The sequence below is a fragment of the Schistocerca cancellata genome, chromosome 5 (genome assembly GCF_023864275.1).
Source record: "Schistocerca cancellata isolate TAMUIC-IGC-003103 chromosome 5, iqSchCanc2.1, whole genome shotgun sequence".
Classification (NCBI taxonomy): Eukaryota; Metazoa; Arthropoda; class Insecta; order Orthoptera; family Acrididae; genus Schistocerca; species Schistocerca cancellata.
The window spans coordinates 464,607,138-464,625,758 of NC_064630.1; the positions used below are offsets into that span (position 1 = coordinate 464,607,138).

The 18,621-nt window shown below is 37.7% G+C and overlaps 1 protein-coding gene across 2 annotated transcripts in view; it reads right to left on the bottom strand.

Moving 5' to 3' along the window:
• The window catches only part of LOC126188119 (SPARC-related modular calcium-binding protein 1), an 805,467-nt gene that overhangs the window by 85,998 nt on the left and 700,848 nt on the right, over positions 1 to 18,621 (bottom strand). Inside the window, exon 7 of one of the 2 annotated variants that reach the window (XM_049929591.1) lies at positions 4,035 to 4,076. The exons of the other annotated variant lie outside the window; for it this stretch is intronic. Coding sequence (XP_049785548.1) covers positions 4,035 to 4,076 — 42 coding nt within the window. The remainder of the gene's footprint in view (positions 1 to 4,034; positions 4,077 to 18,621) is intronic. 2 annotated transcript variants of the gene reach the window in all.

Sequence of the window (18,621 nt, forward strand, 5' to 3'; positions counted from 1 at the left end):
AAGCATCCAATTTATCCACTGCTAGTGATAATAGCTGCCACAATGGACGGTGATATCTAGAACTCCTTTCCTCTTTGCAAATGCAATTGTGTTCTGCCAATCGCAGGATGGATAGAAATGTGTGGCCTTTACCCCCCCCCCCCCCCCCCCAGTCAATTGTCAGACTCCGCTACAAATGCTAATCTTGTAGAGGTCTTAATGCATTATTTTTATTATCTCCACATCATCTTTTTGATCATCCATATTAGATGTTTACCTTTTCCTTTCTCCTTAACTTGAAAATGTCTTAACACACAAGATAACTAATGAGTGTCCAAGAGAAAATGCACCCGTCAGTTTTCTGTGCTAAGTGGCCCTGATAAATGATACTTGCTGTCTTTCTATGGGACGCTCACGTGATGTTAAGTCATAAGATTATAATGCAATGGTTACCCATATGCATAAAACCCTTCTCTGCTTAAAAAATTCACATCATACTACAAACAGAAATCATTCTCAGAAGTGACACAATGATCAGTATTGCAGTATTAAATCCCCAAAAATTTGGCAGTGACGCATTTTCTTAGATCATTCAAATCTGCTGTAGGAAGAGGGATACATAAACTGTGTCTTTCATAAACTCCCACAAGAAAATAACCACAGGGTGTGAGATCAGGAGACCTCAGTGGTCAGAGGTGAAATGCTTAGTCTTCATTTTCCTGTGATCTATCCATAACTGAGGTTGAGATTCATCAAATATTCCAATGCCAATGGGGTGGAGCTCCATTTTACTGGAATGTGTAATCTCCTGAATCTTTGTTCATTTGAGAAACAAGCCATTTTTGTAGTATTCTGAGATATGTTACTCTGGTAATATTATTGTCAAAAAGGAAGGTCCATAAACATTTGTCATCGATATGGCTCAAAACACATTAACTTTAGAGCTGTCCTGCTCATGTTCCAGTGTTACAGGGGGATTTTGTGGGTTTCATGTCCAAACACTGTCTGTTAACTTTCCCACTTAGGTGAAACATAGTTTCATCACAAAAAATTACACAAGGCAGAAAGAAGTTAATCTTTTTTCATGTTTCAGAACATACCGTCACAAAATTCTACATGTTTTACCTTATCATTTGCATAAAGAGCCTGTGACAGTTGTAGATGGTATGGTTTAAACACTAACTGGCACCTCAATGCATCCCAGACAGTTGTTTGCAGTAGTAGAAGTTCCCCACTTGCTCTACACGTTGATTTCTGGGCAATATTCAAAGCTCACTTTAATTCACCCCCTGTGCTCCTCCAATACTATCAGTCAGCCTGGGTTTTTACCTGTACACATAGAGCCAGTTTCATCAAACTGGCTATCTCAATGATTAATGCTCATGATCACTGGAGGTTCAATGTCAAACTTATGCTGAAAGGCATGGTGCACTGCATTCACAGACACACTTTTACTGAACTCATGAATGCAAAAATCTTGTGCTGAAAACAATCTGACACAGCATGCACTACAGGCAGCACATATCTGGAGCACTCTTGCAGTAGTGACAAACGTTACAACATCCTCTTTCAAATATACTTGACAGAATTCAAGTACAATATATAGTGCAAGAAATAGAGCCACCTGAAATTGTTCCATATTTCTGAATTGCCCTTCACTTTTACTGATCTATACCGATTATTGTAGTTCTTGTTCAATGAATAATAAGCAAACACTGTACTTTTTTTCTTTCTTAACAACAGGTCTTCAAATTATTGTTTAATTTGTATTTATTTCATAAATTTTCAAATGTTATTTCCCCTCTTTCTTTCTGATTTCTTTTTCACTGCATGAAAACATTTAAAATGTTATCTTGAAATATGAAACTGTCAAACTCAAGTAATCACGTATTTCTGCTGAACATCCATTTGGAACTGACAATTATTATACAGTTTTCTGACAGCAGAAAAAGCTCCAGCTGGCACAACAACAATCTGTCTGATTGAGGTGCACATAGTTTCATCTGTTATGAACTGCTATTAACCCAAATGTAATGGCACAGTTGGAACAGAGTAACCTCCTGGATACCAAACAGCATGGATTCTGAAATCATGATAATGTGAAACCAAACTCTTACTTTTCTCTCATGACATCCTGAAAGTCATGAATCAAGGTAATCAGGTAGATACACTTTTAATAACTTTACTTATGTCTTGGACACACTTATTTTTCATCAACCTTATGCATTTCAATTTTTCGTCATTTTCAAAAGTATCTACTGTCTTTATATGACTGGCTTAGCCTTAGAAAATAATGGAAAGTTGCAATGCATAAGGTTGATGAAAAATAAAACATAAAAAACATAAAGTTATTAAAAGTTTATCCAGATGGCTGCATCATCTCTCAGCATTTCCATGCAAATTGCAGCTGAATCAGGTAGATGCAGCATTTCTTGACTTGCAGAAAGTATTTGTCTCAGTACTGTATCTACACTTATTATTGAAAATATGATTATATGTAGTATCATGTGACATTTGTGACTGGTTTAAGGATTTCTTGGTAAGGGGGATGTAGCATATTATCATGGATGTATAAGTAACTTCTGGTGTGCCCCAGCAAAGTGTGTTGGGATCCTTGCTGTTCATGTTTTATATTAGCAACCTTTCAGACAACCTCACACTTTTTGTAGATGATGGCAGTGATCTGTAGCAAAGTACTGTCTGAAAACAACCGCACAAATATTCAACCAAATTGTGAATGGATTTCAAGGTGCTACAAGGATTGGCAACTGTGTTAAATGTCCAGAAATGTAAAACTTTGCCCTTCACAAAAAAAAGTAATACCCTATGGCTACAGTATCAAATAATCACAGTCGCAACTGATCAACTTGTACAAGTATCTGGATACAACAATTTCTGGGGATATGAAATGAAATGATCACATAGGCTCAGTTGCAGGTAAAGCAGGTGGAAGGCTTCTCTTAGTTGGCAGAATACTAGGGAAACACAGTCAGTATGCTAAGGAGATTGCTTATAGAACACTCACAAAACCCATCCTAGAATATTGCTCAAGTCTGTGGGACCTGTCCAAAGAGGACTAGCAGGGGATATTGAGCATACACAAAGCAGAGAAGTACAACTGATCCCAGGTTTGTCTGATCCGTTGTAGAAGTCAAGCAGATGGTGGAAAAACTGAACTCTTAAATGTCTGAAAATAGATGCTTACCATCTTGGGGAAGCCTATATAAAAAGTTTCAAGAACCAACTTTCAGTGATGAATCTAGATATATCACTGCCCTTTACACATCACCCCTAAAGGAATCACAAAGACAAGACTAGATTAATTGCAGCATGCACAGAGGTGTTTAAGCAATCATCCTTCACACACTCCATACATGAATGAAATGGGAAGAAGCCTTAATAACTGGCAGAATGGGGAATATTGCCTGCCAAATACTTCAAGTCATATTTGGAGTACAAACGTAGATATCGAAGGTGACTTTATTTATATGTCTGTCAATTCTGCGTATTACATTGTTAGTTATGTAACTTGAGACTAACAGCCTGTGGTATCAAATGGAAAACACAGCCTAAAATATATGATATGTGAGAGAAAGAACTAGGTGATTGGCAGGATATGAAAACCTGGACTTCATAAGGGGTGAAGTAGCAATTTATCTTCCATTTAACTGTGAACTTTATTTCCTCTACCTCCCAAATCAGATTAAATTCCCCTAAATAATAAAAGTTACAGGGTTACAAAAATTTGCATAAATTAATAATGAAACATTTTAAGTAACATACAGTTATGATTTATCTACGATTTGGTAAACCACATTAAATATAAAAACTGATTAAATGTGTACAAATTCTACAGCTTGGTACAGAAGAATGCAAAGATTACGGGGAATTTCAATCACAAAAGCAAAGGAATGACAACATTTTCACAAGTCAGCACACAAATCATGCTACTAAAACAGCCCCTGTTAAGGGTATATGCACAACTGTCTCCTGCATGAACTCAAGCAACCCTGCTGTCTGCACAGTTCACACAACAGACACAGACTCCCACTCACCTTCATGTACCACCCTTACTCTTCTACCCTCCATGGTATTTTCTTCAGAAGACAGCGATGATAAAACACGGAAAAACACTAAATAATAATGTCTGATGTATGTACACATTCTTTAACTATTATTCACATATCTTATGCATCAAAAGAAAGACAACTAGAAATATATATGTACACTTTTAAATTTCCAAGTGTAAATAATTTACTTTTATACTTTATCGACTTACACCGCATGACTAGTAACACAATTTAGATATAAACATATCAGCACAGTCTGTCACATTTGGATTTATTGAAAATAAATAACTACTTCGAGTCTTTTCTGTTCAATTTAAATGTGCAGATAAAAGGTGGCACTACAAATTTTAGTGTCCTGTTTTTCTATGATACACTTTGCATAAATAATAATGAATGTTTTCTAGTCTACAAATATGTTTCTCCAAGATATATTGTGTAAACACGTGAATGAGTCATAAGGAAGTCATCATAGGATTGACATAGCATTTACATGACGAATGTCACTTAACACCAATTCCCATTTTTACACAATACATCTTGGAGTAATAGGTGTCACACAGATTTTTATTATTGAGAGTTGTTGGAAATATATATGTAAAAACTCACATTTAAAAAATCTGAAGATGAGTGGTTATTAACTTAAAATTAGTTATGTATTTTAATTAAATAACATAGACCAAAACTTGTTGGCTGCAGTAATTTTATCGCTATGTAAAAACACTGTTTTGAATAATAACAGTTACGGTATCTGCACTTCATGTCAGAGGGTGAATCTGAATTCTACCAGTGAGGTATCAAAGGTTGATCAAGAGCGTTTTTACGTAAGGAACTGACTACAAGTGCTTGTCACAGTAGTTCAATCAGTTATTTACCCTAATTTCTTTAAGGCCTGTATTTTGAGAATACCAGTGAAAATGAATCTATCACAGCATGTGCATTATATCTGCAAAGTAAACATTACTACTGACTGACAGTATTCAGTGTTAACAAAACTCTTGTACCTTCATGATCACATTTCACTTGAGAACTTCTCATTCCTGAGTCACATTTTTTTTTGCATATTTCATAAATGAAATGTTTTACTCTCTAATAGGCATCTAAAATTTGGTTTGTGGTGTTCTAACTCACCCTGTACAATGTTTGCATATCTTAAACACTTTACATTGTTGAGAAAAGAAATCTGTTTATCTTTAGTTACCTGTGGTAACTATTTTAATATTTCCTTCAGAATACTACTGGGTGTGTATAATTAAACCTTCCCAATTTAACACACTGTAACACAGAAACTAATTATGATATGAGGATCAAACTTTGCAGCATTCATGTCAAGGACATGGGGATGAGAAATAATCCAGAATCAATGCAACTGAAACATTTTTAATGTGATGCTATGGTACATCGTATCATTACATACCAGTACCATAACTGCTACAAAAGGGGCTCAATATGGCACCCATCGATGTCCAGAAGAGTCTGAAATCACAGGATTGCATTCTGCACAGCAGATCAAAGCATGTCTGTAGGTCTGCTGGCTACCTCCCGATGTGCTGCACTCCACATCGGCACATGTGTGAATGTTTCTCAGATAAACCCTGTTCTTCAGGTAGCCCCACAACCAGAAATCACAGGGAGTGACATCAGGTGATCATGTTGACCAAGCATTTGGAAACGATCGACTGACAATTCAATAACTTCCCAATGTGTTTACAACACAGCACGTGCACTGCCTGATCAGGAATTGTGCGCTGCGTTGTCTGCCATAGCACAGTGATTTCATCAACCACATCTGGTGCAACTGGTCGTCAGTCCCTTCCCAGAGTGACACCCATGCTTTTCATGCATTTTGTAGCTCTGGTGTTACTTTTAATTAAATTTTACATCTGTTCTTCTACATGACAGCACATATTATGTGAACTAAATCGATGTTTTGGTTGATACTCTATCAACCTACAATGTTTGGTACCAATCTGAGCATCTGACATTTGGAGGTTTGGGTGTAAGATTCTACAACAAATCTATGTCAAAAATAGTGGACAGTAATTTCTGTGGATCACTTCTGCAACCCTTCTTGTAGACTGGTGTGACATGTGTCTTTTCTAGGAACTGGACACTTCTTTTTGTTTGAGTGCTCTACGATAAGACTATAGTTAGTAGAGGGGCTAACTCAGATGCAAATTCAGTGTAGAATGTGACAGGGATTCCCTTGGGCCATGGAGCTTTGCTCAATTTTAATGATTTCAGCTGTTTCTCAACACCATTGACACGAATATTTACTTTAATCATCTTTTCAGTGGTATGAGGATTAAACTGGGCAATTCTCCTTGGTTTTCCTTTATAAAGGAAACTGTGGAAACAGAGTTAAGCATTTCAGCTTTTGCTTTGCTACCCTCAATTTCAGTTCCTGTCTCATTCACTAAGGACTGGACACTAACTTCGGTGCCACTAACAGCCTTTACATATTGAGTTAGCCCATCTTTTAAGTACTGTATAAGCTATTGTAGATCTCTCCAACAAAAAACTGTGCCCAGTAGTTAGAAAAGGCACAAGTCACACCCGTCTGCAAGAAGGGTAGTGTAAGAGATCCACAAAACTACAGTCCAATATCCTTGACATCTATTTGTTGTTCTAACCTCGAACAATGAGGTACCTTGAACAGAACAACTTCCTCAATGCCAACCAGCATGGATTTCAAAAACACTGATCATGTGAAACCCAACTCGCACTTTTCTCACATGACGTACTGAAAGCTTTGAATCAAGGCAGTCAGGCAGAGGCTGTATTTCTTGATTTATAAAATGCATTTGACTCAGTATCACACCTATGCTTATTGTCAAAAGTATGATCATATGGGGTATTAGGCGAAATTTGTGGCTGGACTCAGGACATTTTGGTAGGGAGGATGTAGAGTATTATCTTAGATGGTGAGTCGTCATCAGATGTAACTTCAGGTGTGTCACAGGGAAGTGTGTTAGGGCCTTTGCTATTCATGTCTTATATTAATAACCTTGCAGACAATATTAATAGTATAATCAGGCTTTTTGCACATGATGCAGTTATCTATAATTAAGTACTATCTGAAAGAAGCTTTGTAAATATTCAGTCAGATCTCGATAAGATTTCAAAGTGCTGCAGGGATTGGCAATTTGCTTTAAATGTTCAGAAATGTAAAATTTTGCACTTCACAAAACAAAAAAAAGTATATTATCCCCCAACTACAATATCAGTAAGCCAGTGTTTGAATTGGTCAACTGATACATATACCTCAGTGTTTGTATGTATATGAAATGAAATGATAACATAGGTTCAGTCATGGGTAAAGCAGGTGATAGACTTTCATTTATTGGTAGAATACTGTGGACTAGCAATCAATCTATAAAGTAGATTGCTTACAAATCACTTGGGTGGCCAGCACTAGGATATTGCTCAAGACGTGGGGCTCATACCAAATAAGTCTAACAAGGAATATTTAAAGTATACAGAGAATGGCAGCATGAATGGTCACAGGTTTGTTTAATGTGTGTGAGAGTGCTGCAGAGATACTGAAGGAACTGAACTGGAAAACTAAGATAGATGTAAACTATACCACAGACGTCTTAATAGAGTTTCAAGAACTGGCTTGAAATGATTATTCTAGTAATTCTTTCCTCTCTCCATATGTGAATGGAAAAGGAAGAAACCCTAATTACTGTTACAAGGAGATGTACCCTCTGTCATGCCCATCACAGTAGTATCCAGGGGATATGTGTAGTGTAGACAACTAGAATTTCTTTGGGTTTTGTGAAAGATCACTTAATATTCTGCTATGGTAGGCACTGAAGGCATCACGCATTGCTCTCTTGACAGCCAAACATGTTTCATTCAGTATCTCGTGATCTACAGCCGTACACTGTATGACACCTCTTACGCAGAATTTTGTTACTTAAGAATTTTCTTTACAGAGACTGTATGCCATGGAGGTTCCCTCTCATCACTGAATGCACCTAATTTGAAAGGAATCTGAGATGTTCAGGTTGAAAAAGTCACTTTTCTGCTTTGAATTGACATGGAATTATCCTTTCACAATTTTTTCTCCATATTCTGTACATAATTCTGATGCCCATTATTAATGGACATACACCTCTGTCATAATGAGCATTGGTCCATCCATTCTTAAATGGTACCCTCAATAGCATTATCAGATTTTTTGCAGATGACTCAATTATCTATAATCAAGTAGTGCCTGAACAAAATTGCACCAACCATCTTGATAATCATCTTGATAAGATTTCAACATGGGGCAAATCATGGCAACTTGCTTTAAATGTTCAGAAATGTAAAATTGGACACTTCACGAAAAGCAGAAAATATGTATCATACAACTACAACATAAATGAGTCACAATTATAGTAAGTCAGTTCATATAAGTACCTGCATTTAATAATTTGCAGGACTATGAAATGGAATGATTACACAGGCTCAGTCACAGTATAGCAGGTGCCGGACACTGATGTGTGAAAATGCAATCTACGAAAGAAAAGGTGATAGCTTACAAATCACTTATGCGTCCCATTTTAGAACATTATTGTTCAAGTGTACGAGACAGATAGCAAATAGGACTAATGGAGATATTTAACATATACAGAGATGGGTAGCATACATAGTTACAGGTTTGTTTGACTGAAGGAGAAATATTGAAAACCTAAACCAGCAGACTGACAGAGAGACACAAATGACCCTACAAAAGCCTACATACAAAATTTCTAGACTCAGCATTAAGAGAAGAATTTAGATATTTTCTTCAGCCCCCTATGACTTGCTCTCTCTTAGGGATCATTAAGTCATTCTTACCGAGCTCCAAATGTAGTTGGATAGGGAAGAAAACCTAGCATTTGGTACTCTCTGCCAAACACTTCACAATGGTTTGCAAACTGCAGAATAAGCACAACACAAAGTGTGCAGACTGTTGACTAAGTTAACTGATTGGCTCCCTAAACTTTAATCAGTGTAATCAGAAAACTTCAACTAAGGCTGTGTTCACTGTGACACCAACAAAGGTCATCAGACACTGTTGTCAGAGGTTACTTGAAACATTGGATGACAGCTTGGTCACTGTTCGTCCAATCTCATTCATCAACTCAAACAGTTTAGATTATCTTAGAATCTATTCTGTGTGTGAAGTAGGTTAGATTTTAACCTCTAAGGGCAGGATGGACACCATGACACCTCTGTGATTGGTTACGAGTGCTGCAATGTGGCATTTGCTATTAAAGAGATACTGAAAGAGCTATATCTGTCTCGAAAAGAACGTTTTGTGTGCTGTACGCACTTTATTCAGTTGCTGGAACTACCAGCCAAGTTTTATGAAATACTTGTTATGAAAATATGTAGTTTCTGTGATACGCAGCACTAAGGCTCCCTCAAAAACATGTTGATCAGAGTATGGTTTATTGTGCTACAGTGGCGACTTGGGTGTATAAATATTTAGCCAGTGAGGTTATGAGCACAAAATGGTTAATTTGCATGGGGAAAGTAGACTTTTCTGTTATATGATGAATGGATAAAATTGTGTGAGAGTACACAAATAATATTTAATTAATGAAATGCAGATTTGTGGTTTCACAGCAGCTCACTTTATTTTAAAAAGAATGACTATTAATGCAATATTGACAGCATGTATATTCTTTATTTTTATTTATTTATTTATTTATTTATTTATTTATATCCCATAAATCCAATACAATGAGACATTCACATGTATGTAGAACATGTCAGATTATTACAAATTACACAAAGAAGCAAATAAAAAACCCTCTTGCAAGAGAAGATGTAGGTATAAGACAAAATACACATTAAAAGGTATAGACAAAATTACACTTAAAAAAGTTAAAATAGAGGTAGACCTTAACACCTACATAAAAGACATAGTAATGTTAACAATGATTACAACTATCATAATGCATAAGATTACATCACATTTAATTAAAAGAAAAAAAATCAGAGTTAACACAGTTGAAATATTCTTCAACCGAATAAAAGGAATTATCTGTTAGATAGTGTTTGAAGTGCTGTTTAAATTTGGGAAGCTCATGAAAAAGGGATTTCAGTGATGGTGGGAGAGCACTTAACACCTTGCAGCTCATATAGTGGACTCCTTTTTGTACAATACTAAGATTGAAACTTCCTGGCAGATTAAAACAGTGTGCCCGACCGAGACTCGAACTCGGGACCTTTGCCTTTCGCGGGCAAGTGCTCTACCAACTGAGCTACCGAAGCATGACTCACGTCCGGTACTCACAGCTTTACTTCTGAGATTTTTTAATCCATAATGGTGGTCCATCTACCTCCTGGTATTGTGGGTATGGTATGCATCATTTGTTTAGTACAGTTGCTCATTTTTACTAATGAAACATACCAAGGAGCGGATATATTGACATGCAGTTGTCAATATTCCTGATTTTCTAAAAAGGTTTCTGCAAGAATGTCTAGGCCAAAATCTACTCATTATCCTAATAACTCTTTTAGTGCATTGAAATAACTAAAATAAGCAGTTTTTTTGGTGTGTGTGTCACAGATGGAGGAAATAATACCAATAGCGAATGTTGCCGAGCTGAGTTTTTTGAGAAGTTGTAAAACATGTTCAGACTGTTTTAGATGGCTGTCAATGTGAACACCCAGAAACTTTGACGACTCAACTTTTAGTAACTCACTACCATTACAAATAATACTTCATTGATCCTCCACTTTATGTACTTGGAAATGAACAAACTGGGTCTTGTTAACATTCAGTGATAACCCATTGTTTTCAAACTAATTAAGTACTTCATTAAACACAATATTGGCCGATTCCTTAAGATTGTAGTAGGGAGTTTTGTTGTTGAGGATGGACATGTCATCTGCGAAAAGAGTAAAGTGAGTTTTACAGCTAGTACACAAGGGAAGGTCACTGATGAAGATGAGGGAGAGAAGAGGGCCAAGTACAGAGCCGTGAGGACCACCACAGCCAATAGAGCCCCAGCTAGATGACAAACAACATCCCTTGAGTCATTCAACATGGCAACCTGCTTTCTTCCAGTTACATAAGATTTAATCCAGGAGACAGTTTATCCACTTATATCATAATACTCAGTCTTTGCCAAGAGAATTTCATGGTTAACACTATCTAAGGCCTTAGAAAGGTCACAGAAGATACGAACATAATATACTTTATTATTAAGAAGACTGAAATTTGGTGGGTGAAGGAGAAAATAGCTTGTTTTGTTGATACACCCTGTTTAAATCCAAACTGGCTACTGTTAGATTAGAGATTAGATTAGATTAGTTTTTCGTTCCATAGATCCGTGCCAAGAAGATCCTCATGGATGTGGAATATGTCTTTTTTTAAGTTGAAACAACAATACTAATACTATGAATCTATACAATACATCATTTTTTTCTATTAAAAAATTCGTCAATGGAGTAGAAGGAGTTGGCAACTGGTAAGTCTTTCAGGCTCCTTTTAAACTGATCTTTATTTCTAACTAAATTTTTTATGTTTGCTGGCAAATTATTGAAGATGAGTGTTCCTGAGTAGTGGATCCCTTTTTGAACTAAAGTAAGTGCTTTTAAGTCATTGTGCAGATCATTTTTGTTCCTGTTATTGTATGTATGAACTGAGCTGTTTGTTGGAAAAAGAGATATTATTTAGGACAAATTTCATTAAGGAGTAAATATACTGAGAAGCAGTAGTTAGTATACCCAGTTCTTTGAAGAATTTTCTACATGACGTCCGTGAATTTACTCTACAAATAATACGTATTACACGCTTTTGGACTCTGAAAACTTTTGTTTGATTTTAAGAGTTACCCCAAAATATTATACCATATGACATTATGGAATGAAAGTAGGCAAAGTATGCAAGCGTTTTCATTTTTATGTCGCCTGTGTCAGCTAACACACTAATTGCAAATACAGATTTGTTAAGGCGTTTCTGCAGTTCTGTCGTGTGCTCCTCCTAACTGAATTTATTATCAAGTTGTAATCCCAGGAATTTAAGACTGTCAACCTCTTCTATCTGCTCTTCTTCATACTTTATTAGTTGTACACCTTATAATGAATGAGGTGGTCAATAAGTCTTTTGCAAATCAATTTCTCAAGAATTTTAGATAAGGTTGTTTAAAGGGAGACAGGCTGATAGTTGGTAATGTCACTTTTATCATCTTTTTTAAAGAGAGGTTTGAAAATAGCATATGTTAGTCTCTCAAAACAATCCCACACTGGATGGATTCATTGAATATCCAGCACAGAATTTTGCTTATTGGCTTATAGCATTCCTTCAGTAACCTTGAAGAGATACCATCAATGCCAACAGCATTCCTGCTTTTCATCTCTCTAATTATATTCTCAGTTTCATGTACTGTGACGGGGGACATTTTAATCTGCTTTTTTTTTATTTAGAGCTTTTTGAAGGGATAACATGGCTTCATTAATAGCATATGTTTTTCATGTTTGGGCTGCTGGTGACAAAAAGTGGTTGTTAAAAGTGTCAGTAATTATCTCAACATTTTCATGACATATCATTTGTTTTAATTTCTATGGTGTTTCCAGCAGCAGGGATTTTACCTGTTTCTCTTTTTATTATGTCCCACATAATTTTAATTATATTATTAGAAACACCAGTTTCTGATTTTATATAAATGTTCTTTGCCATTAATAGACCTTTTTTAAGAATAGAGCAGTATACTTTGTAATGTTTTTCCTTTTCTAGATTATAACTGGACCTGAGACGCATTCACATTCCTTTTCCTTCTGATGGAGGTTTTCATGCCAAAGTTAACCAGTGTTTATTAGAATATGTTTCACGTTTGAATCTGACAGTCCTTTCAAGAAAGGCTGCTTCGAATAGGCAGATACATTCATTTAGAAAAGCATTATACTTATCATTAACATAGTCAAAGATCTCAAACTGGTCCCAGTGTAACACCTCGGTTCAGTTTACAGTGATAAAAACTATAGAAAGAAAATTTAAAATTGAGAATAGAATTTTTTGAGGGGAAAATAGTGTAGAATCACAGTTCGGTAATTGCAAATCAAAATTATAGTATATCATCAAGTAGTTTAACGTCCAAGTATAGCAAAGCCACGGAAGCTCCGTCATGGGGAAGGCAGTGACGTTAAACTCTTGTGATGAAAAACCTATAAAAAGGCCTGATCGTCATTATTGCCGCCTTTCTTCCTTGAATGTTTCGTTAAAGGGCGGGGAACCCCTGTCAGTCAGCGAGGTAATAATTAGATTGGACTTTATCGTGTTAAGATTCACGATTAACTGTTAGAATATTACGGAGATTAAAAGTGATATAGTGTGCGATCTCTGACTGTTGGTAACAACGGAGTATTATGGGGATTTTACGACTTTAGTGCTAGATTGGAACTTGACGGACATCTAGACGACAGAAACTCAAATTATCTGCTGATACGAGTGAATTCAGAGGTACCGGTATTCAGATATGAACGTGTGGACTTTTGAAAGTGTCGTGTGCCGTTAGTTGCGAATCTGGAGGTAGAGCGCGTGCATATCGGCATTTGCGGACTATTTAGATTCCTCCAGGCTAGGAACCTTTTAAATAGGCCATCATCCATCACCATCTTAATCCTTGAATGTAGAGTGAAATACAGGAGCGTTGTACTTATTTCATTTACCTAGTGAAGGTTTTACGAAACCAAAGCTATTCAGCAATAATTGAGCACCATCTAGCGGAAAGCGTCAATTAGGCATTGACTAACACGCTAACTAAAGTGAACGTTTACGTGTTTTACGGACTGCTTAATATGAACTTAAGTGACACTGACGTCTCCACTCCCTCCGAAAGGTGGCGCAGGCTGTCTTAATCATAAAAGGGGAGAGTTTTAGTCGGAAAAATTACTAAATCGATATTTACAAGACTCGCAGTAATAGCAAAACACAAGGCCCGCACCTCATCGGAGAGTCGTCGCTGTCACGTCGGCAAGTAAAGCCGGAAAACCTACCGACGATACGTATCTACGAGCAGACGTCGACGTGGAGTTCCTAAAAAGGGAACCACAAGAGTTGGGGATGCTTCACCAGTCAACTTCTTGTAGGCAACTAGAAAAGTTATTGATAGATTGTGTGTTAATTGGCTTTGAGCACTATGGGACTTAACTGCTGAGGTCAACAGTCCCCTAGAACTTAGAACTACTTAAACCTAACTAACCTAAGGACATCACACACATCCATGCCCGAGGCAGGATTCGAACCTGTGACCGCAGCGGTCGCGCAGTTCTAGGTTGTAGCGCCTAGAACCGCTCGGCCATCCTGATCGGCTGTGTGTTAATTACTCTGAAAGTTTTAATGCAGGAATTGTTCTTACTAAGAGGGCTAACACCTTCAATTGAAAGTAGCTGACTATCATGGTCTCAGAGCTCATTTAATATATGTTTTACAGTTGTGTTTGGATTTCTGCTTCTGCCTAAGACGATGTCAATTTGACTCACGGATTTAGCTGTGTGGGATAATCAACCAGTGCTGTTAAATTAAAAGAGTTCATTAAATGTGGTAGGTTATTTCTTCCCATGTTAACAGTAAGAAAGGTAATTCAGATAATTAAATTCTAGTGCTAGAAACTTCACTGCTCTTTGTACACTTGCCCAGTGGCTTTGAGGAAGGATGTAACAGGCAGTATTATTTCAGATTCAGTGTAGCTTTTGATAAAGAAAATCAACTATATTACAGTGTCTTATTGGGCACCTGCACGAAACAGAGATCCAAATTTAAGTATAGGATAAATTAAAATTTCATAATATTTGGGGTGCAAGAGAGAAAACATTAAATTAGTATTTAGGGGAATAGTAACTAGCATCCAACATACCACACAAGAACTTGAAATTGTACTTTTCAGAACATGGAATACGCCCAATCATTGGAAGACAATATAGCCAGTTGTCAAATATCAGACTGCCACTTCTGGTTTTACTTGAGTCAGAATTGCATCTTCATGTGAGTATTGGGTTTTTTAACAGAGCTCAAACCACACCTCTAGGCAAGCACTCGAAATACGTTTTGCTGAATTTATTTGAAGCTGTGCAGACATGTCAGTTAGCCTTGAATGGCTGTCATTCAGCATACTTGTGAAAAACAAACACAAAGTCTAGAATTTATACCCCAAACACCTAAAGCACTGTAAAGTGGGAACATGTATGTACACCACATTGGCAAACCACTTCATGTAACAGAATAACTAGCCTACTGGCATAAAAACGCCAATAAGCAGTAACAAAAATTTGCAGTCAGCTAATTTCAACCTACAATGACCCAAAAGATCCACTACAGCAACTTTAATTATAAGACACACTATCCTTGTCATTTGAACAAATTGTTTTTCAAGGTTATAATCTACACAAATTTCTGATGAAGATCTGCCCACTTGTGGTTTCCGAAAAAAGTTAGAGTTATTGGCTGAGGGAAACGCTTCTTTTTGTGGGCACAAAAAGGAACAGAGAGAGAGAGAGAGAGAGAGAGAGAGAGAGAGAGAGAGAGAGAGAGAGAGAGAGAGAGAGAGTGTCAGATTCCTCTCCTGGATACTTCTTAACCCATGTTTTTTTGTCAGTTTTTGTGTGCCGTCTTGGTGGAAGCACCATGTGCTACACCACAACACTATAGACTCCGTTACAGATGGACAAATTATGCAGAATGAATTCCCCAGGATTCGCATCAGGTGTTACTTAAAGACGAAATTCGGTTCTGTTTGTAGCCTGATAGTCACAAATCAGGTGGCTGGAGACATCCCGATAATATTGAACGTCTCCAACACTGTGTCCCACATATGCAACAACTTGGTGCTAGAGAGATATTCTGGTTGCCATTACATACGCCTTTCGTGGTTGTCGAGGACAGTGTCACTGCTCTATGGTACAGAGATGAGATTCTGCAACCGACCGAGGGAATTTATCATCAACATTTTGGTGACAGTTGCACCTCGATGGATGATAAACTTAGATGATAGATTTGTATAGATAACACCACAGCTCTGTATACAAATGTACTGTATAGGTTCGCTACTTTCAACTAATAAAGTGAAAGCAAACTTCCAAAAGAACAATGCTACAAACCCCGACGCGTCCTTTTAAATGTCAAAAATGTTCTCCATACAACAATTTCAGGCGTAAAGTGTTAAAAAAAATCCGCCATAAATAAATTTCAAACTCTGGACCTTACGTACAGCAATTTGACATTCTATCAACTTTATCGGATTTTGTTCGTTGCTGATCTTTGTATTTGTTCGGGGTGGATGTCCCATGACCCTTGTTCAAGTTCATCGTTGAACCATTCACTCTTTTTTTTTTAATTTTATTATTACAGAGGGCAGCTATCCATCTGACCGAACACGCTGAGATACCGTGCCGCCAACCAACTCATCTACCATTTATTTCCATATTAAGTACTCACAATACGTTTTTTCTGTACTCCGTAGTTCCGGTGGTACCGTTTACACGTGTTTTACTGGACGACACCTCACAGCACGAACTAAATCGTTGCTTTGGTTGATACCCTATCGAAACAACATTTCGTATCTGAGTGTCTGACATCCGGAGGTTTGGGTTTTAGTACTAGAAGTGTCGGCAGGCAAAAGCACTTTACAGATGTGCTCTGAGCGTTAGCAGGAAATGGAAAATCGCAGTGACTACTTTCTGCACTGGAGGCTGATTGGCGGGAATGTCGGTATGTGAAAATAATGTCGTGGAGCTGTGGGCAGCTCGCGAAATCGAGGGGTCGGTTGGTGGCCCCGATAGGGTGGAGAAGGCGGGTTAGAGCCCCCTGAGACGGAGAAGGTGCGGAGGCGTATTTCGGAAGTTTGTAGTCTGGGACAAGCAAGGTTGCTTTTGTGTATGGAACGTTCAGAATGTGTTCGAGAGAACTTTCTCTTTCGCGCGCATGGGAACGTCTTAATCTACTGCTGATTTTCGAGGTGGGGGTTTATGTTAGCGAACGTAACTGAGACTGAAGTAAAACGCTGCCCAACAGTGGGGGGCAACTGGCTAGCTGGGGGTCCGTGGTCCGCATGTGGTCCAATCATGTGTTCGTGCGGCTTGCGGTTCTCAGCCGTATTTCATAATGATACTCTTCTCGCAACTAACAGGAGAATCCAACAACGTCAACTAGCGTTAAGACCTTAAGAGTTTTTTCTTGCTCAGAGTAATATTTTATGACGTGCTTAACTTTAATTGACGTTGGTGGCTTCGACTGTGAGCAAAGTAACGTTTAAGGCTTACATCAGGAACAAAGTGGTATCTAGCGCGGCCACTGCGGGGTTAATAGAAGTAAGAGGTAGAGTATGTTTTGTTTGTCTTCGAATGCTGACAACTCACGAGCGTGCACGACTAGCACCGAGCAGCTGATATGATATGAAAGTCAAACGGAAGTAACGGATTCGAGAATGCGCATTACAAAGACCCTCATCTTCAAATGTGGTCCGAGTCAGTAAGAAGTAACATAAAATCAAATTAAGGCTGTTCTACTACAATGCAATGCACAAAAAGAAAAATGACATTCAAACCACTTAGTAAACATTTGTGATAGTGCCTCATATTGCAGTTACTGTTATTAAGGGACGCAACATAGTAATTTATGTTAATTTATGTAGGTTACCAATTAATAGTAAGATCGGTATGGGAAGCTGTGGTAAAGTGGCCAGTAAGGGAAAATTGGCCATTGCCTATTGTTTAACAGCGCTGCTGCCTGCCGAGATGGTCAGAGTAGTTATTTTTATTTATTTATTTAGCGTGTGATACATAACAATAACCTATAAAATACAGTACCACAGACACATTAAAATACCGTTTAGATCTTTATATGTAAGCCATTGATCCAATCCACCACTTCGGAAGTATCCAGGTTGGAATCCACTAGATTTCCAGAGAAGGCACGGAGGGGGCAGTCCACTGCTATATGCTTCATTGTTTGTGGAACGTCAGCACAGTCACAGTATGGGGTGTCCACTCAATCCCTATTTATGAAGAATCAAAGCACTTCTTCCTACACCACATCTGAAACGGCTAAGCCTGCTCCAAGTGTATCTTGGTAAGCTGAAACCATTGAGCCTTACTGTTGGATCTTCAACTTCAAGATGCCCTGTGGAGTAGATTTCCATTCTTTCCGCCAGCTGTCTTTGGGGTCGAAATGGTTGCTTAACAACTCCATGGCCGTTTTACATGCCGGTTTACGGGACTTCAACCTGGATGATTACAGCTGTCTCACATCTTCGTGAATTGGGAGTGACGAGTTATTCAGTATTCTTGACCACAGATGACCAAGATGTTGGTCAGACTAGTTATAATATACGAGTACATCGCCACTGCTCTCTGTGAGATCGACAAAGGAAGCTTGTTGCGATGTTTTAGTAAAAACTTACTTTGTTTTTGAACTGTCTTACGTAAGTCACTCTTATACTATTCTTGTTACCTCACCTGTATGGAGAGGACGAATTTTTTTTTTACGTTATCAGTGTTTAAACAATGTCTTTGGTCTACAGATAAAGTTCCTTGTTATTTATTTCAGTTTGATAGTTTTTTCTCTGAACCAGTAATGCACCCATGGCATCCG